This window comes from Octodon degus, unplaced genomic scaffold (genome assembly GCF_000260255.1).
Source record: "Octodon degus isolate 3935 unplaced genomic scaffold, OctDeg1.0 scaffold00004, whole genome shotgun sequence".
Classification (NCBI taxonomy): domain Eukaryota; kingdom Metazoa; phylum Chordata; class Mammalia; order Rodentia; family Octodontidae; genus Octodon; species Octodon degus.
This window is the reverse complement of record NW_004524580.1, coordinates 30,305,173-30,327,029: the sequence shown is the minus strand read 5'-3', so window position 1 is coordinate 30,327,029 and position 21,857 is coordinate 30,305,173. Positions and strand designations below refer to the sequence as shown.

The following is a 21,857-nucleotide window of genomic DNA, read 5'->3' as shown; positions in this document are numbered from 1 at the left end:
GGGCTATATAGAGAGACCCCTCTCAAAAAGACAGTTCACATGAGATTACACTGGAAAATTTCAACTGAGTTTTAAGTTCTGTACATGTATACTTAACCCACCAATATAGTGCTGTATCAGAAACTGAAAGTACAGCATTTGGAACTTGTGACCAACTAACCTACACATCCGAAAGGGTCTTAGGCAGGTTTCAGATGAGAGCAGAGTGTGTGCCTTCTGGCGGCACCTACTGGCAGAGCGTAGCACTGCAGCCGGCCAGGCTGCCAGCCTCAGGAAAAGCTGTTGGGGAGTTAGAGGCAGTTCCTTTCCCTTCCATCCCTACCTGCCTCCTCTGACTTCCCTGGACTCCAAACACTCTACCCTCAAAGGTCTGGAGACACAATGCAGGAAAAGGCCAGAGAGAGGGGGCAGGAGTTACGCTGGATCCCTCGTTATACCGTTATACTGCACTGAGCCTCCCGAGGATGCAGTCTGCACCTACACAGGGTCACCAGGCAGTGTGAAGGCTGGAAATAAGACAGCAGCTGCAGGGACCGAGATGAAGAGAAAGAACATCCAGTGCTCAGGGAAGCCAGGGCACGCAGAAGGGGCGAGCGGGACGCTGGGGTTCGCTCCAGGTTTCTGCCAGCGGAAGGAAGAGGCCCTTGCTGTAGGAGGCAGCTCCGGAGGGAAGAAGGTTCGCCTGGGCACTCGAATCGTCCCAGTTCTGGGCAGAACTTCGGAGACAGCTGCGGTGGTCCAGGCGAACCAGGGATTGAACTCAGGCCCTTGCTCTTGCCAGGGAAGCGCTTATTCTACCGAGCCATCTCCCCCACCTACCCACAAGTTACAGGGAAATGCAGCGTGGTGAGCAAGGGCCGATGTGGCTGTCAGCTGAGACGCCAAGGTGCGCACGAGCCGAGCACACTCGGGTGCATATACACTGCGCGTCCACTCTGCATCGGACACGGCTGCGTCGGACACAGCTGGGCCAGGGACCACGGTTGGGAAAACCGACACGCCCTTGCGGCCTTCTGCCCAGACAAGAACACACTAAACAACTAGGAAAGTGGGAAAAACTAGCGTTGTATTCTTCAGGAATTGAACAGCAGCTGAGCATGGTGGCCTAAGCCGTGATCTCCACACACAGGAGGCTGAGGCAGGAGCATGGAGGTGAGTTTGAGGCCAGCCTGGACTGTGCAGCGAGCTCAAGGCCAGCCTGCCTGCACTGCACAGTGAGGCCCTCCTCAACAACAGAAAACAAAAATAAACAAACCAAAACAACAATTTAAACTATAAAAGAAGGAAATGGAGGGAAAATAAACTTTTTTTAAACTTATAATCTTAATAAACTGCAGCTAAATTCCATGTAGACATAGTGGTTGCAGTTATTAGAATGACTAATGACGGGGCACTGGCTGAGGAGGCTATACACCCCTCCCAAGCCTGAGGGGCGGAGAGATGGCTCAGAGGATAAGCGCTTCCCTGGCAAGTGCAAAGGCCTGAGTTCAATCCCCGGTTCCACAAAAAAAAAAAAAAAAAAAAAAAAAAAAAAATTCCATTCACTGGGAACCTGAAAACAAACAGGAGTAGCTCATCACTGGTCCCATTAAAAAAAAAAAAAAAAAATACATGGAGTAGACGGATCATAGCTTCGAGCCCAGCCCAGGCAACTGAGCCACTTAATATGGGCTTGTCTGAAAATTCCAAGCTTGGCTGGCTGTTCAAGTGTAGCCTTCAAAAGTAAACTCCACGAAGACGCCCATGCCAGTGAGCAAGCCCGAAGCCCGTACCCCAGGCTTCCAGAAGCATGCTCTGACGCTCTGTGTCTCTCCCGCCACACACCACCTTGTCAGTCCTTGCTGCAGCAGCTATGTTTCAATGTGGAACCACTTTGCTTTTTTGTCTTGTGTGGTGTTGCACACCTGTAATCCCAGCATTTGAGAGGCTGAAGCAGGAGGATCACTGTGAGTTCCAGGGCAGCCTGAGCTACAAAGCAAATTCAAGGCCAGTGTGAACTACATAGTAAGACCCTGTCTCAAAAAAAAAAAAAAATTAATGAATAACATTAATACTTATCTACAGTAAAAAATCCAAACCACAAGCAAGAAAATTAGGATCATCCACATCAACTATAGAGATGCCCATCAAAGACACCAGCCATCTAATACCCACGTCTCAGGGTCTGCCCAGAAGATGACGTACGTAATTCCTGTCTCATTATACCAGGCAAGATACTCGGAATGAGTGGCTTCTTAGTTGAAGAAGTCTGTTCCTTCAGGGGTTTTTTTGCAGAACCAGGGATTGAACTTAGGCCCTTTCACTTGCCAGGGAAGCGCTTATTCTACTGAGCCATCTCCCCAGCCCAAGTATGTTCCTTTGATGCTTCCAAAACAAATGCGTTTCTTTCTACACTTTCAATCATTTTCCCAAACAGGAATCCTTCTCAAATTATAAGAAATTACATCGCATTGAATGTATACATTTATATTGGCTCCTGCCCAAAATCTAATGTACAACAAAATGGCAAAAACCGGATTCTAACTTTTTTCTTCACTCCTTGGCCAATGGGCATTTTGGCTGTTCCCAAGCCTTAGCTCTTCCAGTATGAACGGTGGCGATGTAAACACGGCTGCACACACATCGCTGCAGGACGATGCCTTCCACACTTCCAGGACGACACCACGAAGGCGAAGAGCTGGGTCAGAGAGACCTCTGCGCCTGATTTTTTGAGGAGTCTCTACATTGATTTCCACAGTGGTTGGACCGGCTCCCATTCTCACCAACAGTGGAGAAGGCTTCTTTTCCCCACAGCCCCACCAACAGTTGTGAGTTTTTCTAATCAGTGGCATACTATTCAGCCATAATGAAGGATAAACTTGAGACATTTCTACCTAAAAGGATGCACCTTGAGAGCATCATACACGTAAGTGAAATAAATCAGACACATACATATCACATTGTCTTTCTGACACTGTCAGTAAGAACCAAAACGTGCAACAGATACTGTAAAATAGGAAAAAATTAGGGAAGGGAAATGGGGGTAGAAGGAAAAAGAAAAAAATGAGAAAAAGTGATAATAGAAACAAAGCTTTGTAAATAAAGAGAGGAAGAGGGGTTGAAGAGAGGGGAAAGGGATGGGGACAGAAAGAAGTATAAAGAAGAATGGGAGAGGTCACCACAACAGACACGAGCAGAGACATCCCCCAGGTACAGAGAGATGACAGGAGACAGGGACTAACTGCCTGCCCAGAACAGAGAAAGCTAAACCCCAAGGAGCTGTCGAGAGGGAGCAAAACAGGGGAGAAGGCTCAAGAGCTAAAGACCATGGGAAGGCCCAGTAACAGTGGGGCGGCCTGCAAGAGGGCTGCTGGTGTCTACGTGCAGACAGGGGTATTCTCAGCGCCCTTTCTCCCAGGAGCAGCCAGGGGACTCTGCAAGACAGCATAGGAAGCAGGGTTACCATGGAGACCAAGCCAGAAAGGTCCACACCCAGAGGCGGCAATGCAGAGCAAACAAACAGAACCATGGGAGTCACCACAGCTGCCCCACCTAAAGTGCCAGAGCATGCGGCCAGGCTGATGATTTTCACAGATTAAAGGACAACTCTGCAAAAATTTTGGGGGAAGTCCCCCAAAAAAGACCTACAGTTAGTGACATTTGGAGAGGCAGTCCCCAACATAAAAGCCAACCGGCCACCATGCTATAATTCAGGCCACTGGTGAGAGTGGTGGCACACACCTGCAATCCCAGCACTTGGGAGGCTGAGGCAGGAAGATACATACAAGTGCGAGACCAGCCTGGATTATAAAGTGAGCTCAAGGCCAGCCTGAAGAGTCTGTCTCGAGACACACAAACAATAAATAAATAATTGAGGCCACTATACAAAGTGGCTAATCATGTTCACAGGACTTGCTAACAGCTCTCACATGAGAAAGAGCCAACCAAAACCGACAGGCCGAAAAACAATCTAGTTTAAAAACAAAAGACGTCTTCCTCTGGGAAGAAGATAAAAGCATTTTTAACTAATATAATTAGTAATCTTACATAAATGATCATAAATAATCAAATGTAAGAACAGAATAAAGACATTTGCTTCTTGCTTGCTTTTTATAAGAAGGCTGTTTGAGCAATATCAGAGGCATACAATTAAAGACAAGGCTGTGAGACCTAAGGCAGCAAGCAGAGGCAGAGAAAGACCTCCCAGGAAAATGTGAGGCCTCCAGCGAGCAGACAGCAGCCTGGCCAGGCCCGCAAGGAAGGAGCGGGGGAAGGAGTGAGGGCACTCCGCCTTCCAAGGTCAATTAAGACTCAGGACATAGGAGAACTTGTACTGTAACGTCATGTAACTCGGTAGTGTCCCAAATTTTCTGATCAAGGAGATTATGGGGCCAAAGAGGAAAGTGATCAATGATGTAGAGTGTGCCTAAGGAGAGTCACATGGGGAGAAGACACTCTCTCAGGCTTACACAGAGAGCACATTGGCCAAGCAGTGGCCGTGACTCATCCACATGGCTGACACTGACAAAGGATCTACAATCTGAGGTACAGGGTCTCAGGATAAATCCTGGGGGGATTTCACTGACCTTATCAGACCCAAAAGCTACAACTCTTGTTGCATAGGTCCTGCTTTACCTTGGTCTTAACCATCCAGCAGAAAAGTATAAAAACAAAGTATAAGAATTAAAGCCATGCTGTTATGTTGAGCTGTAGGGGACTCAGGTCAACAATTTCTGACACTGTCAGTGAAGCGGAAGACCCAATACTATTATGGATTACTGGACTCTTTTAGAATATTTTGCTGAGTTAACACACCTATAATATTCAAATAACGGAACTAAACAAGAAAGGGGATACAGATGAATGTCCATTTTGTATCTGTGTATTCAAAATGATTAGGATAGATATACAGTTACATTCTCTTAATGAATAGAAGTATTTGTTCTAATAGTGTTTGTACATAGGATATCATGTCCGCATCTTGTACAGCAAATAACCACTAGGAAGAATGTATGCAATGTGTTAATTATTGAAACTGTCCTACCAATTTGGTTTGAAATAAATAAACACATGAAAAGCATTAAAAAAAAAAAAAAAAACCCAGGGGGCCGGGGAGATGGCTCAGTAGAATAAGTGTTTCCCTGGCAAGCGCAAGGACCGGAGTTCAATCCCTGGTTCTGCCAAAAAATAAAAAAATAAAAATAAAATAAAAGGGAAGTGCAGTCTGAACTGCAGTCTAAGCCGCGTGTGGGCTGCAGGGGTTCAGGATCAACCAGGAGCTTACAGATTTACTGCCCAGCTTGATAACAACCTGATGAGAAACACAGGAAACAAGCGGAAAGAAGAGCAGTAGTAACTGTAGGACAATAAACGTTTGTCTAAGCAAGGGGGCACGCCACGGCACGGCACGGCACGGCACGCCACGGCACGGCACGCCACGGCACGGCACGCCACGGCACGGCACTTAGCTGTGGGCAACCTCGAGGGTCACGGCAATGTAAGTTCCAACATGCAAGATACCCCAGAATCCAGTATTCCTCCCATAAGAGGATGGGGAAGAGTGTGTGACGAGCAGGGCGTCTGTCGGACTGCGAGGGACTTGGAAGATAGGTTGCACATCCTCCTAATCGTGGTAGAAAGGAACAGGCATTGTGCAGAACTAAAAAATCAAAATCAGCTGTGAAAAACCTTCATGTAAATGGAGATTTATATAAAAGCAAACACATTTATAAAAATCAAGTCTTCCTAAAAGAAGACTTTAATTCTAAAGCGAGGTACTTCTAAGATCGGGGTAAACCTACATTGTACTACAAAAATATTTTTAAAGTATCTGTTGTGTCAGAATAAATACCTAGGCACAGTGGTGCATGCCCATAATCTCAGTACTCATGAGGCTGAGGCAGGAGGACTGCCGTAAGCTCGAGGCCAGCCTGGGCTGCACGGTGAGTTCAAGGCCAGCCCACAACACAAAGCAAGACCCTGTCTCAAAAAACAAAACCAAAGCAAAAACAAAGAATAAATGGGCAGCCACCATGCTGTCTGGAGTGCCGAAGGCGCCACTGACACGGGCTATCAGTTATCTCCAAAAGCAGCTCCCAAATGTGTGCCTTTGTAATGGGTACACATCTAAGACAACGATCCAATTCAAATAAAATCCTGAAAAAATTATTTTTGGTCTTATGAAAAGAAAGAAGCGTCACAGAATAAGCTAAGACAGCAGGTGTCAGAGTCAGGACTGCTGCAGCTCAGGGCCCAGCTCTGCCACCAATAACAATGCAAGCCCGGCAAGCCACTAGATCCCAGTTCTTTGCGTCCTTGATCTCCACACTGGGGCAGTAACAGCGTTTCTCCGTAAAGTTGTTGGACCCACAAAAACAGCCTAACGGTCTGACGCGGTGTACACTCACCATGAGCTACTTTCATCAGAACTGCTCAGTGACAAATTAATCCCACAGACAGCAATCCACCACCATTACTGGCTTATACAAGACAATTCTGGCCCCTAAAATTCATCTACAACTTACCATCCCATATACCTGTAAGTGGAAGTGTATCAATTTATTTTTGGAGGGGAGGACTGGGAATCCAACTCAGGATCTTGCACTTGCCAGGCACGAGCTTATGCTACCGAGCTATCTCCCCAGCCTGGAAGTCTATGAAATTTAAAACAAAACGCTCATCTCCAATATAGATATAATAAAAATCACAGATGAACCAAAGATTTGCCCATATGAAAATACTTGCAGAAAATAGATATTACTTATTCATTCTTGGCTTTTTTTAAAATTACAAAATAAAAAATTTTTAAAAATTATCTGTTCGGTAATCTCCAGTCCTCAAAAATCTGCTTCTTCCAGATAAAGGTATATGCTAAGGGTCTTTGCTAGCCCAGATTAGTTAAGACATGCCTTTTGAATTTGGGAAACAACTTAGGACCATGGCAAGGCAAAAACTTAGGGGGAAAATCAGACAATTACAATTTATTCATCCAGGGCCCAGCGAGAGAGCTCAGCAGACTAAGCACCTACTTAGGCAAGTGTAGGGACCGGGCTTTGATCCCCCACACCACATGCCACGCTAGCCCCAGCCTCGGGCACACTGAGCCTGCCACGGAGTCCAGGCGTGGTATCACACACCTGTAATCCCAGCCCTGGAGAGGCTGAAAACAGGAGGATTACTACAGGTCCCAGCTGTATAGTGAGACCCTGTACCAAATACATTTTTCAAAAAAATCTTTTAATTAAAAAAAAACTAAAATAAAATGTATTCATCCCAATAGTTTGTTTCTTCTCCCTACCATTCTAGCTGCTGCATAGCCATTACAAGGTCTCTCTCATTCTTACCTGTGCTTCTGTGACATTCCAAGACAGAACAGTAACACATCAGTAGTTCATGAAAGGGTATTACCTTGGGTTTGGCTCTTCTCCAAGAATCTCATGTAGTTTGTCAATTAAATTAATAAAATTAGACAATCCCTTCACATGCGTCCTGAGCGGGTCAGAAGGCGAGGGTGCATAGCCTTTCCCTCCAAGCTCGATACTTCTAATAAAAGACGTGGCCACCTGTGAGTGAACGCACATGGTTTAGTCGTGGTCAGCGGCATAGCAAGTGAAAACAACCATGTTCTCTGCAAAGCTGAGGCAGCTTTGACTGCAGGGCAAAGAGCCACAGAAACAAGCACCCCGTGGAACCCACCCCAGCAAGGGTGGCGGCAACAATGCACCAAGGCCCGGGCTGAGGGGGCAAGTGAGGGAAGAAACGAAGCACAAACGGAAAGATCCGTACTCGTCAGCCTGGATCACTGACCGCGAAGAACTTGTTACGGACGTCTTCTCGCTCAGGCTGCTGACTTCGGGGACTGCCATTCAGGACAAAGTCGTCTTCAGTGTCAGCTGATCACTAGTGTTAAATGGGTGAATGGATCCAACACTCCCAAACTCTTATTTTACCTTTCTTGTAAAACGCAGAGGTACAGTAGATAAGTCCATCAGCTCCCGCCCCAGACTGCGGGATCACGCACGTTAAAAGGCCCTGTCTGTCTCAAAGATCCAGTGATCTAAAGCAGTGTTTTCCAAAGTGTTATCCTAACACAGACTACAAAATGTCAAAAACTTGGGGGAAAGTTCCATGGTCAAAGATCTTAACAAACAACGCTCAATAACAAGGTAAACTTCTTATAAGTTATAAGCAGATTTCTTTTTCATCTATTTTTTGTTCTCAAAGTCTTTCACATTCTCAGTGGTCACAGCCCAGCGGGTTTCCTCTCGGCAGCTCCCCACATGCACACAGCCTGCTGCGATTGTCTTCACTCGCCCGGCGCGCCGGCTGTTCCCGGGGTACAGAGGGTGTGTGCTGCTCAGCCCCTCCACCACACACCCTTCTCCCCACCATTCCTTCCTCCCGCCGAATAGCAGCTTCCCTTGTACTCTCTCCCCTCCATCTTAGATTCCACATGCTATGGAAAGCATGTAAGCCTCATTCTGTGTCCGCTGTTTTACCCAACACGATGTCCGCAGGTCCATTTACTTGCCTATGAATGACAGAGCCCGTGCTGCTCATGGCTGAACGAAGCTCCGCTGTGTGCGCCCACTGTGCACATGTTCCCCACCCACTCATCTGCTCACAGGCACAGATGTCCCCTATCTTGGCCACTGTGCACTGTGCCACAGTAAACATGGGCATTCAGCTACCCTATACAAAGCTGGCCTTAACCCCCCATACAGGTACCTACAGGGGAGCTCTAGTTTTAGTCCTTTGAGGAATCCACACAGATTTCCACAGTGGCTGTACTAATTTACTTTCTACCAGCATGTAGAACAATTCCTTTTCCCCACCTCCTCACCGGTAGTCATTATATTCTGTATTTTTTTGTTAGCCAATCAGACTAGGGTGAGATGGAATCACAACATAGTTTTGATTTGTATTCTGCTAATGGAGGAGCCAGGGAGTTAGCTCAGCCGCGCAGTATCTGCCTGGCAAGTACAAGGTCTTGAGTTCAATTCCTGCTATCATCAAAAAAATGTAAAAATCCTACTGCTATTGGCTAAAGATGCTGAACACTTTTTTCATATACTTATTGGTCATTTGTACTTCTGAGATGGATCTGTTCAATCCACTTGCCTATTTATGAAGTGCACTATTTGTTTTTTTAGTTCTTTATATATTTTAAATATCAACCTTCAGTTGGAAGACAAGAGGCCTCTTCCTTCCATCTGACGCAGCCCCACTTTTTATTCTTCCTATTACTTCCCACACTCTCCAGGCTTCCTAGCTAGGAAGTCCTTGCCCAGGGGCTGGGGAGATGGCTCAGTGGAATAAGCAATTCCCTGGAAGTCCTTGCCCGAACCTAGGCTGCAAGTGCTTCCTACCCTTCCTTTCAGCTGTTCCAAAGTTTCCGGTCCTATACCCAGGCCATTTGAACTGCATTTCGTAGCAGGTGAGCAATAAGGATCTAGCTCAGTCTCCCTCAGGTGGACATCCAGTTTTCCCAGCATGTTTTGAAGAGCATGTCTCCTCTCTAACACCTCCCTTTGGTCATTTTTTCGAGAATCACATAGCTATAACTGTGTTTCTGTGTCCTCTTTCTATTCTATTAGTCTATGTATCTCTTTTTGTGCCTTACCATGTGGTTTTTGTCACCATGGCTTTGTAGTACCTTTAGAAATCAGAAATGTGAAGCCCTCAGCTTTGCTCTTTTTGCTTTGGGGTGCTTCTATAGGAATTTTAGTGTTTAATTAGGCAAAGAATGTTATCGGTATTTTGATGAAAAATGCATTGAATATGTAGATTGCTTTTGGCAAAATGGCCAGGTTAACAATACTAAGTCTACCAATCATGAATATGGGTGGTTTTCCAACTTCTAGGGTCTTCCATTCCTTCTTCACTATTTTGAAATTTTCAGTGCAGAGGTCCTTCTCCTCGGTTAGACCAATCCCTAAGATTTTATTTTATTTCAAGTGATTGTGAATGGAACTGCTTTCCTGATTTCTATCTCTGTTCATTTTGAGTGTAGATTAAAAGCGTTGACTTTTACATCTTTCTACTCTGCTGACTTCATTTATCAGCTCTAAAAGTCTTTTGATATAATCTTTAGGGTCCTCTAAGCACAGGATAACATCCACAAACAAGGATAATCTGACTTTCCTTTCCTGTTGGCATCCTTTGGCACAGACATCCTGCCTGGTTCCTGAGCAAGCAGACTTCTCTACAGCAGGCTGTCTTGGCACTCCAGAGAGCAAACACACGCTATGGACGAGCAACAAGATACAAACCACAGCCAGACTTCTGCCTCTGGAAACACTGGGTCTGGGGCAAGGAGAATTTACCGAGGTGGCACCCTATAGGACACATGTGGGAATACTGCTTTAGGGATATCTTCCCTTGTGAGCTTCAAGAATACAGTAAAAATAGCAATACTAATGATAATAATAATGTGGTTTTTTATACACGGAACATAGATTAATCACTTAGTGTTTCACCATAGTTACAGGAAGTCTTTTTTAAGATATGTAGGCCTGCTGCTTAAGGACTCTTAATCTCAAAAATATAACACAGCCAGAAAATAAATAAACAATACATCCATACCAAAAAGATAGACATCTGCTTCTCTCGAGCAGCGTGCTTCAAGTCAGTGAAGGCATCTCTCCCCAGCCCTCTGTCGGGAATATTGAGAATATGAGCCAGTGCCAGGTCATTCTTGGAGTTCACCAGCAGGTTTAAATATGAAAAGAAAACTGTCCTTGCTAGTAGCTTCTCCTGCACAACAAAGTATCTAGTTATTTTCCTTCTTGAAGTTGTTTTAAATCCATAATCAATTTTATAAGCAGTACTAAATCCATAATCAATTTTATAAGCTGTAAAAAAATACATAATCATTCCATCACAATGCTTTACAGCTCTTGGGCCAGCAAGATAGCTCAGCCAACTAAGCGCCTGTTCACGCAGGCACAGGGACTGGGGTTCAATCCCAGCACCACATGTGGCACCAGCCCCGCCCCATGCGTGCCAAGCTAGCCACCAGGAGCAGGCATCATAGTGCATGCCCATAATCCACTGGGGAGGCTGAAAATAGGAAGACCCCTATGTGTCCATGCTGCACAGTGAAGCCCTGTACCAAATACACAAAACACAAAACAAAAAGAACAATACTTTACAGTTCTTTAAGAAAATTGTAAAAAAAAAAATTGTCACATAGATTGAAACTTAGATCAGACAATCAGCACATTCTTTCTCATCAACTCAGCGCCAATAAGACACCATGAGTAAGTAACAGCTAGCCTAACTGTTAGAAAGCTATTCTTAGCAAATGATACAAACAATACCATTCAAATCTGCATTTTTGATAAAGTTCCCAATAGCTAACAGCATGAGCCAACCGGCTCTATCCCAAAATCCACATCCCTTACAATGCCAGGTATAAGGGCTAAAGTTAAACATTTAAACTTGTGAGAACTACTACATTCTGACTTTGATAATGTCAAATAATTGCCCAAAGATCAAAATGAAGGGAATCAGCCCAACGCTGAGGAAGCACCATCGTGCACCGAGGGTGACAGGGCGGCTTAAGCCGAACTACGCACCACAGTCGCGCAGCAGGCTTGGAGGACCTGGGCCTCCCACACAGACTGCGCGTATTCTTCAGCGTCAGGTGATACACCAAGACATTTAATGATCTTTTTCTTAAAATTAACTATTTATAGCAACTTCCAGTATTAAAGGAAAGCTATTATGTGAACCCCACAGATAACTACTACAAATTATTGGGAAATTTTTAAAAACGTAACCAATAAAAACACCGGAAAATACCCAAAAAGCAGACACAAGATGGGGATTTGAAAGTAGCCAACAATGAGAATTAAAAATTGTAATTTTATGATTATTTGAGGCCCTGCAACTTCCAGTAATTGGGAAGTAAGTAATCATGTGGATTCTGGAGATAACAATTTTGAAATAGTAAATAAACATTTCAAAATACAATTTAATGACACTGGAAAGTGTTCAAAAGGCAGACAAAGCTGGAGGAAATTTCAATTTTAAAATAACTTCAACAAGAAGGGTCTGAATTAAGTTTGTGGTTTACTGACCCGAGAGTCTGCCCAAGCCCGTGCTATGGTGACAGAACACAGGGGAGGGGCCAGAGATCAGGGTTCAGGGCTGGAAAAGTAGGGAGAAACACACGGGGAAATCTCGGGCACAATTCAGAACATAAACAGCTCAAATGGCTGGCAGCCAACCTACACAGCAGGGAAGACACCCTGGGGGTCCATCAAACATGGGCACGAATCAGAAAGAAATCTGTTCTGCGAAGACTGAGCTACAAAGAGCCAGAGACGTGAGCCTGAGGGTTTGCTTGGCCCAGTGCGTCACACAACTGCAGAGCTGAAGTAGCAAAACCTGAAGTCGAGCAGGCCTGACATGCCAGGGTCAGAGCCCACACGAGGGAGAAACGGCAGATTCTTAGGGAAAAAGGAAGCTGCTGAGAGAATAAGTGCCATCCTTGCAGACCACCAAGTTTAGTAAGCAAAAGGGTGACCTACAAAAGCCAGGTTAAAAAAGCAACAAAGGGAGCCGCGAGAATGGATACCAGCAGCTCCACAGCAACAGGCAGACGAGACGAGACAAGACACTGGCATCTGGGCAAGCAAATTGTCTGCTAGAACAGAAGAAGGTATTTCTCAGGAGAAACAGCAGAATTCAGAGTCATTATAAACTGTTATCTGTAATGTTTCATCCAAAACTCACCAAAGAAAAACAAACATATCACCCAATCCAGGATAAAAAACACTCAACAGAAACTGTCACCAAGGAGACCTAGACACTGGGTGGGCAAACATCACATCAAGACAACCATTACAAATTACGCCAAGGAGTTACACAAGAAAATGTTCAATGAATTAAAGTATGTATGCTATCAATAAAGTAACAGAACCCAGGGGTGGGAGCATCCGCCTGTAATAAACGTAGGAGACCGAGGCGGGAGGATCACTGTGAGTTCAAGGTCAGCCTAAACAACATAGTGAGATTCTGTCTCACAAAAAATAAAAATAACAAAAGATATGTGATCAGAAAAGTAGATGCCATATAGAAGTAAATTTTAGGGCTAAAAAGTACAATAAGTAAAACCTTGCTGTACAGACTCTATAGCAATCTGGAGAGAATGAAAGAAAGCATGTTGGACAGGATACATCAAAAGAAATCGCCAAATCTGAAAAATCAAGAACAAAAATGATTTTTAAAAAACCAAAGCGATCCAAGAGACAATTTAAGCAAGTCCAATATTCAGATAATTGGAATCCCTGAAGAGGTATGAGAGGACTAGAAAAAAAGTGGAGATGAAATTATACCTCAACATATCCAAAACTGCAAACGGTAACCTAGAAGCTACTCCTATAGGAAAAATGCAGGGAGAATCATTCCTGCGCACACTGGCATCCAACCCTAACAAGAAAGATGTCAGCACACTGTGAGAGCAGTCAGAGCAACACCGTGTTACCTGCGGGAGGAAGGAGAAAGCCGACACAACAAGAGACGCTGGACACACGATGATACGCTGGCAAATGGCCTCGAGAGCGAGTGCTCAACTAAAATAATCAAGAGAGAGGGACATTTATGAAACTACACACCGGTGCAACGCTACAGAACAGAGATCCGAAACAGACGGATACAGATGAGGTGATGTAATTTTTAGACAGCAGTGTAAAAGAAACAGAAAAATGTTTTAATAATTAATGTTGGACAAAAATAATTAATATAGGACAAACTGGCTGTACATATGCAAAACAAACCTCAGCCAAAACTTCACACACCACTAATAAAAAGGAACTCCAAGTGGATCACAGTTGTACCATGTGAGGCTATAAAACACAACAAAATATAGGAGACGATATGAAAGATTTTCAAGTCCTAGAATTAGGCAAAAAGTTCCTATACGTAAAGCAAAATCCAGGAAAGAAAAAATGGATAAACTTGATTTCATTAAAATTTTAAATTCCTTGTATGGAAATCTCCTGCTCTTACCATTTCAACTGAAGAGCAAGAATAGGAAGAGAGTTCAATTTCTAGGGATCATTATATATTAAGTAAAAAATAGTTATACAAATTATAAGCTTTTTCAGTTTAGAAAACTGACTTTCTTAGAGCTGTGAGATAGCTCAGCAGTCTAAAGCGCCTGCTTAGGCAAGCTTAGGCAAAGCGCAGCGACCACAGTTCAATCCCCAGCACCACATGCTATGCCAGCCCCGTCCCCAGGGTGGGCTGAGCCGACCACAAAAAGCAAAAAAACTGACTTTCTTCAAGCTGAGATTAAATATTTATATCTCAGTAAGAATTAGGGGTAGGAAAAGAAACTTGGAACTACAGAAAGCTTAATATAATTGTCCAGTCTCTAAACAAACACCAAGACCACTTTGTGGTACAGACAGAATCAGTTTATTACACATGACAGCGCCCTTCTTCTGGTATCCTGGTTATATCAGTTTGGTGGATTTTTCCAGCCTAGGCCCTCGCTTCTAGATGTGACCTTAGTTATGTGCACTGTGTCCCCAGACAGCCTCTTTAAAACCCACTTGCACACACAAGAGCGGGGAAACCATAAGTGCCATGTTATCCGACCACAATTACTGGGACAGAGCCCACTGGCAGCCCTGAGTTCGGGGCCGCCCCACCCGTGAGGACGCCGCGATGCTTCCCCGACGTTCACCCAGATCAGGGCAGGAGCCTCTGCTGGCCCTGAAGAGCAAGCTGGAGACGAGGTCGCACAAGCTCGGGTTTTGTCCCGCTAGGATCGGGTATATACGTGCTATGCAGGAAGTCCTTATTTTTGAAGAGCAGAAATACAGTGAACAGTGTGTTTAACTATTAGAAACTGAAGAAGGCTCCTCATCACAACGTAAACATCCCTTTTTGTCTGCTTTGGTTCTTAGAAAACTGTCACTTCTCCCAAACGTCAAAGGAGATGACTGTTTCAGACAGGTATACTAGGAAGGTAAAAAAGGGGCCTAGAGGCCTGGGCAGGACACAGGCAAGATGGGTTTGGGATATTCGCTTATACCAGAAAGAAGAAAAGAAATGCCAGGTCAGGAGAGTGAAATGGGGAAAAAAGAGGCATCGTGTGCAGGTACAAGCTCCCCGCCATGAACGTGACCAGTAGGAATACCAAAAGCGCACCAACCAAATTAACTGAGAAGTCTAACAAGATGCACTAAAAGAGACCCAGCGAGTCCCTTACAGTGCTCCCTCTACTTCAGCATCACAAGATAGGGACCAACTGCAAAACACTGACTGAACAAAAACTCACGATCCTTAGCAATTTACACACACACAAAGGAGAAAGCTAGACAAAAACGTAATTTGTCTCTTGCTTATGTCTATTGTACCAACTCCTAAATTAGTAACAAGAATTAGGTAGTGACCATGACAGTTTTAGAGAACTGTTCTTGATCCTACTTGACAGAATAAAGCTTTCCTTCACTAAGAACTAGCAAGTAAGTCATGGAGAGGTGACGGAATCAGGAACTCACCATTCTAGATGCCCAGTATTGGGTGCAGGCAGGGGTCATGGGCATGCACACGGAGGCATGAGGGGAAAGGCCAGCGGAGAAGAGGACAGTCAGGCCACTAGAGTGCCCCTTGCAGAGGTGCACAGAGAGAGGAGGGCCAGCCACCCCGTGCAGCGGGGAGAGCTCAGAGCCCAGGACGGCCTAGGTCTGCGCCTCCTCCTGCCACACCACAAGGCGCTCACCATCCATTATGCAGGACTTCTTAAAAATTGTGAAGCCAAATCCAAACTTTTAATTTTCAGCTTCTTGTAGCAACCAGTGAAGCAAGTTCAATAACACCAGATGACCAGCATGTTGGCTCAGGCCTATGACTCAGCCTCTGGGAGGAGCCAGGAGGATCACAAGTTTGAGCCCACTGCAGGTAGTCTGATAATTTAGCGAGATCTTGTCTCCAAATAAAAAACAAAACGGGGATGGAGTTGTTGCTCTGGGCAAAGGTTGTAGGTCTACAGTCCCCAGGACCACAAAAAAAAAAAAAAAAAAAAGACAAAAGCAAAACAAAACAAAAAAATGTAGAGTATGCATCAGACAAAGAGAGGAAAAAAAAAAGAATTTTACACACAAAAAGTATCTAAAGAGACAAGAAAACCAAATGTGAATTTTTTTTGTTGTTATATTTTAGTACAGGGCCTATCAGGTTTCACTACACAGACTGGACTCATAATGATCCTCCTGTTTTCAGCCTCCTAAGCATGTTGGCAATTTACTTTCAAAGAACACAGAGAAAAATTAGATACAGACAAAAGTCACATTATTAAATCCAACAATTGGGCCAGTGAGATAGCTCAGTGGTCTAAAGCACCTGTGTAGGCAAAGCTTAGGCAACCACAGGGACCATAGTTCGATCCCTGACACCACATGCTGCGCCAGGCCCGCCCTCAGGGTGGGTTGGGCCAGACAACAACAACAAAAATCCAAGAAGTGGGAGCATGAATATTTATTTGAAAGCAGTGATAAAAGAAGTACAATCAAAACAACATGGATTTAGAGGAGACTCTATCCCAGTAATGTTTCCTAAAAAATCAAAATGGTAACTTACCAAATGTGTTCACATTCTAGAGTAGCTGGCGTTATTAAAAATAAGTGCATTCTACATTGGCCAAGCAATGGCCGTGACTCATCCACAGGGCTGACACTGACAAAGGTTCTGCAATCTGAGGTACAGGATCTCAGGATAAATCCTGAGGGGACTTCACTGACCTTATCAGACCCAAAAACTACAACTCTTGTTGCATAGGTCCTGCTTTACCTTCGTCTTAACCATCCAACAGAAAAGTATAAAAACAAAGTATAAGAAGTAAAGCCATGCTGTTATGTTGAGCTGTAGGGGACTCAGGTCAACAATTTCTGACACTGTCAGTGAAGCAGAAGACCCAATACTATTATGGACTACTGGACTTTTTTAGAATATTTTGCTGAGTTAACAGAGCCATAATATTCAAATGATGGAACTAAACAAAAAAAGGGATACAGATGAATGACCATTTTGTGTCTGTGTATTCAAAATGGTTAAGATAGATACATAGTTACATTCTCTTAATGAATAGAGGAATTTGTTCTAATAAGAGTTTGTAAATAGGATATCATGTCGGCATCTTGTACAGCAATTATCCACTAGGAAGAAGGTATGCAGTGTGTTCATTATAAAGAATAAGTGCATTCTAGAGCTTTTACACAGCGGTATGATACAGCGGTCCTCACTTAGAGCGGAGGCTGCGCGCCAGACACCCCCGCGACAAGTGAGGACCAGCCAAGTAGTGATGTTATATTTATTTTAGTATTTAATATATATTTTAAGGCTTTATACACCCTTCCCACACTCTTATAAACCTTTCCCACACTTTTAAAAACACTTAAAAAGTTCTTAACCATTTTCTGAACTCGTAAATCTATATAGTTTTAAATAAATATATATATATACATATATATATATATATATACTGTACAGCACTGCAATATCCCATGATGTAGTAAAATATTCACGATAAATAATTTAGAGTAACATTTTTTTAAAACCTATGAAATAGTGAGTCTGTGAAAGTTGAACCGTGAAATAGTGAGAGACTACTGCTATTTTAAAAATATATTGAATATAGTTGTACTGTTCTTTTTCTGAAACTCTTACACTCATATCCTATCAATGGTGGTTGAATCACAAAACGTTCATAAGCATAATTCCACGGTTAGTGAGGTTTACCGTGTGTAATTAGATGCCCAGCACACAGTAAGTGGGAAGTAGATTACAGTTAAACCTGAAAGCAACACCACTTTCCTGCGGTTGCCGGCACATAAAGCCTGGTAACACCCCCCTCGGTGCATCCGTGGTACTTCTGCAAAGGGCACAGACCTGACTGCTTAAATGAATGCTGTCACCCAAGACTCAAGCATCTAGAACAGTAAACCCAAGCTTACTAAGTAGAAAGACGCAGAGACCTGAGAACTTGACTTTCAATCGCTTCTCCAGTATTCTGAACAATGCCTGTTTTGCTCATGCCAGTCACTGTGGCTCAGGAGTCCTGAGTGCCGGGAGGTGTGGCGCTGCACACTTGTAATCCAGCACTCAGGACACTGAGGCAGGGGGACTGCTGCGAGGTTTGGGCCAGCCTGGGCTACCAGAGTTCAGGTCAGTTTGGACTACACAGCAAGACTGTCTCAAAAAGACCAAAGAAAGACTGGGCATGGTGGCACAAGCCTGTAATCCCAGCTCTTGGGAGGCTGAACACAGGCAGATCACTACAAGTCGATCTACATAGTAAGACCCTGTAGGCCCTTACTAAAATACAAAAAAAAATCATGAACACCCTGTTATTGTCACACTCTTCCCAGTCAAGTATTCATCTTTATAAGCAGTTTTACTTTAAAAGTTTTAAAACCTGCAAAAATTTTAAAAGAACAAAGCTTGAACAATTCTACTAAACTACTCGCTCGATTCCTGATGATCTGAAGGGGACCACAGCCTGCTTTAATCTGCTCATAACTCATCAATACCTTGGCATCCTCCTGCCTGCAGTTCAGGGGTGATGCTGGGGTAGAAAGACGGGCTTCCTCATCTCCTTCACACTCTCCGCCCGACAGGAAATCACGCAGATGAATCTGTGGGACACAGGGTATTACTCAACCAAGCTCCGTCGACTCTACACTGCTCCAGTGCCCAGAGTAGACATTCCCCGACACTACGTCCTTAAGTATATGCAGAGCGCTTCATAAGAGATGTCACTGATAGGTTCTGGCCCTAGTGTGAACTGCTGAATTATTATGTTGGTCAACAGCTTATCTTCCCTGAGACCACCTCCCACTTCTGCTCCAACTCAGCCCAGGGTGCAATTTCCTCTCGCCCTTCCGGCTGCCTCAGGGGAGCCGCCAATCGGCTCCTCAGGTATATCTAAACATCCCCCTCAAACTCCACCCCTGCCAAAAGGCCATAAAAGCCTCGGCCCTTTGTTTTGACTCACAGAATCCCTTCTCTTCCCCAGATTCTCTCCGTGTCCTCGAAGACAGCAAAGCCGTTTCCCTTCCTCCTCCTGCCTATGTCTGCTGCTAAAACCTACAGGTTACCATGATCCCCTGCCAGGTTCTCATAAATCCGCCTTTCATTTCACTGATAAAACAATTACATTCCTTTTGAGATTCTTACGTTCTACTCTTTTGGGACATACTACTTAGATGTTGTTAAATTAGCATTTAGATGACAATTAAAATTAACTAAATAATGAACTGCAGTTAAATAAGGATGGAGACAATCCTTCCATCCTCCAAATGTACGAACACAATGCCAAAAAAATTCTCACTAAAATATTTCTTTCAAGTAATAACAAGCTCCAGATAACTAAATTTTCCATTCTCAACATGATCCTAAAGGCAAAAACATTATCAAATTACTAGAGTTCTGGTTTCTATCCCTTCACATTACTACACAGAATAAAGTCTATAATCTCTACCCTCCCTCTATAACCTGCATCAAATTAATAACCTGGTAATACTATAGTTTCAAATCAAAGTAAATCTAGCTGAACTTCCATTTCATTAAAATATAAAATTTCTTTAGAAAATACTTACAGGGCCTATAATGTCTTTATTTTCAGAATTAGAAGTCAAAATCCTACATTTTTTATAAACATCAATCAGATCTAGCATATTACTATTCCTCAAGAAGTCTTCATAAGTCTTCTTAATGTCCTCATAACGGTCAACCACTACCATATTTTCAACAGGTAAGTCCAGTTTCTCATGCAGGAAGTATTTCCACGTCATCAGGACATCGCTGAGCAAGACTGCAAATTCTCCGTAGTGCTAAAGAGATGATGCCAAAGTAAACAAAAACAAAAGGATAAAAGTGGGCGCCAGAATATTCATTGAGTAGCACTGCCCTGCGAATACAAAGACAAGTGTGTTACAGTACAGTCTAAGAAAGCAATGATATTGGAAAACACGATCAATTAGGAAAATTTACACAAGACGAAACTGGCAGGCAGTCATGTTCCTATAGCCACTGTCTTAGCTCCCAATCTGTGCTGTTTCTTCTACCCAGAGAGGAGGAATGGGTGGGCAGTCCACGCATTGAAATACTACTGACTGGGAACCACTTAATATTTATTTATTTATTTTTAAAATTTTTTATTTTATTTTATTTTTATTTATTCATTTATTTCGTGGTACCAGGGATTGAACTCAGGACCCTGCACTTGCCAGGCAAGCGCTTATTCTACTGAGCCATCTGCCAGGCCCCCATTTAATATTTAAACGGGAAACTGGGAAAGTGTTAATACGGTACTTCCTCTTAGCTAATGCATCTTTCATCCCTTAAAATATTTAAAATGGTTACTACCATCAAGAATTCCAGGGGCTGGTCAGATGGCTCAGTGGTCTAAAGCACCTACTTAGAACAAGCTTAGCAAAGCACAGGGACCGCGGTTCAATCCCCCAGCACCACATGCCAGCCAGCCCCGCCCCCTGGTGGGCTGAGCTGGCCACACACACACACACACACACACACACACAAATAAATAAAATAAAAGAATTCCCACATATCAAAATATGCCAAATACTGGTCTTAAAATATGGTCACAGAGATTAATTTTTTAAAATTATGTTTCATTGCTGGCATAGCCAAAGCCAACAATCAGGGCTTATGGTCAACACCTTACCCATAAATCTTTAAGTTTCTTAATTTCTGCAGGATACATTCTGTAGACGTGGTTGGGGCTGTTTGCTTGCTTGTTATTTACTACTGCATTCTTCTCCCACATTCCTACCCTGGACACTAAGAATGGTGACTTCCAAAACTTCCAGCCTTAACTCAGTAAAAAATTCTAACTACTCCCTTCCAGTGGAGTATGAATAAAATACATGCTTAAGTGTGCATGCGTGGTTCTATGAAATACACCACAGCGGTCCTCTAGCTCTGCCTCTTCAATATGTTAGTTCTGCTGACACCAAGATCTTCCTATTAACTGCACCTGAAGGTGAGTCGGAGTGAAGAAGAGCCATAATTCACAGGAATGAAACTGGAATGTCATCATCACCCAGGGAAGAACATAACGAAACCCACACACACAAACTACATGTCATTTTCTATACCTTTGACCCTTCAGATATGTCTTTCATGATAATCTGCCACGTTTGATACTCACTATTCCAGTTTATGACAAGGTGTCCAGACTGTCTCAAAATAACAGGCTCCTTACTCATCTTATGAAGACAACTATGAAAATCTTCCCGTCTCTGTAAGATAGGACCCTGCTACATCATGAACCCAAAAATTAACTATAGTCTAGAAAACTACTTCAACGAACAACCAAGAAAAAATCAGTGACTATAAAACCCTGAATCCATAACTCAAACATTAAGGCAAATTTGTCATTTCCCAGCACTGCATCGAAGCTGGATATGTTCCTTTCCAGTCCCACAAAGGTCACGCTCCAGAAAACGTCCAAGTGGTACTAACCGAAGCCAGTTGGTCGCAGTCTCAGAACTACAGTTTTATCTCAAGAATTCCTACGAGTGTTTTTAGCCTTCCCATTTAAAATAAAGATCCTGCCACGTGTAAATATACAATTTATCCATATTCTGTGGACTATAAGTAGTTAATGTAAAAGTATGCAAGCCCTTGATCTTGTGAGAAAAGGTTTTCCCTAGATTAAAGAGTGTTTATACTGGGATTGTAAAAACATTTTAAATCCAAATAAAAATGCACTCCTGCTATCAGTTTTCATGATCAGGTGCCCACTGTGACAGCTCTTTCTATTATTCAAACCAGTAACGACTGATTGAAGGTCTGTGCTCAAATCAGAAAATGTTTTGCTAGGAAGACACGCCAGCTGG

At 43.5% G+C, this 21,857-nt stretch overlaps 1 protein-coding gene across 1 annotated transcript in view; it reads right to left on the bottom strand.

The window, feature by feature from the left end:
- Positions 1–21,857, bottom strand: part of Parpbp (PARP1 binding protein) — a 58,403-nt gene that overhangs the window by 18,316 nt on the left and 18,230 nt on the right. The window contains exons 3-6 of the mRNA XM_023717487.1: positions 19,593–19,826; positions 18,525–18,629; positions 10,564–10,734; positions 7,387–7,541 (exon numbers count right to left, since the gene is read on the bottom strand). Of these exons, the coding sequence (XP_023573255.1) occupies positions 7,387–7,541; positions 10,564–10,734; positions 18,525–18,629; positions 19,593–19,826 (665 nt within the window). The remainder of the gene's footprint in view (positions 1–7,386; positions 7,542–10,563; positions 10,735–18,524; positions 18,630–19,592; positions 19,827–21,857) is intronic.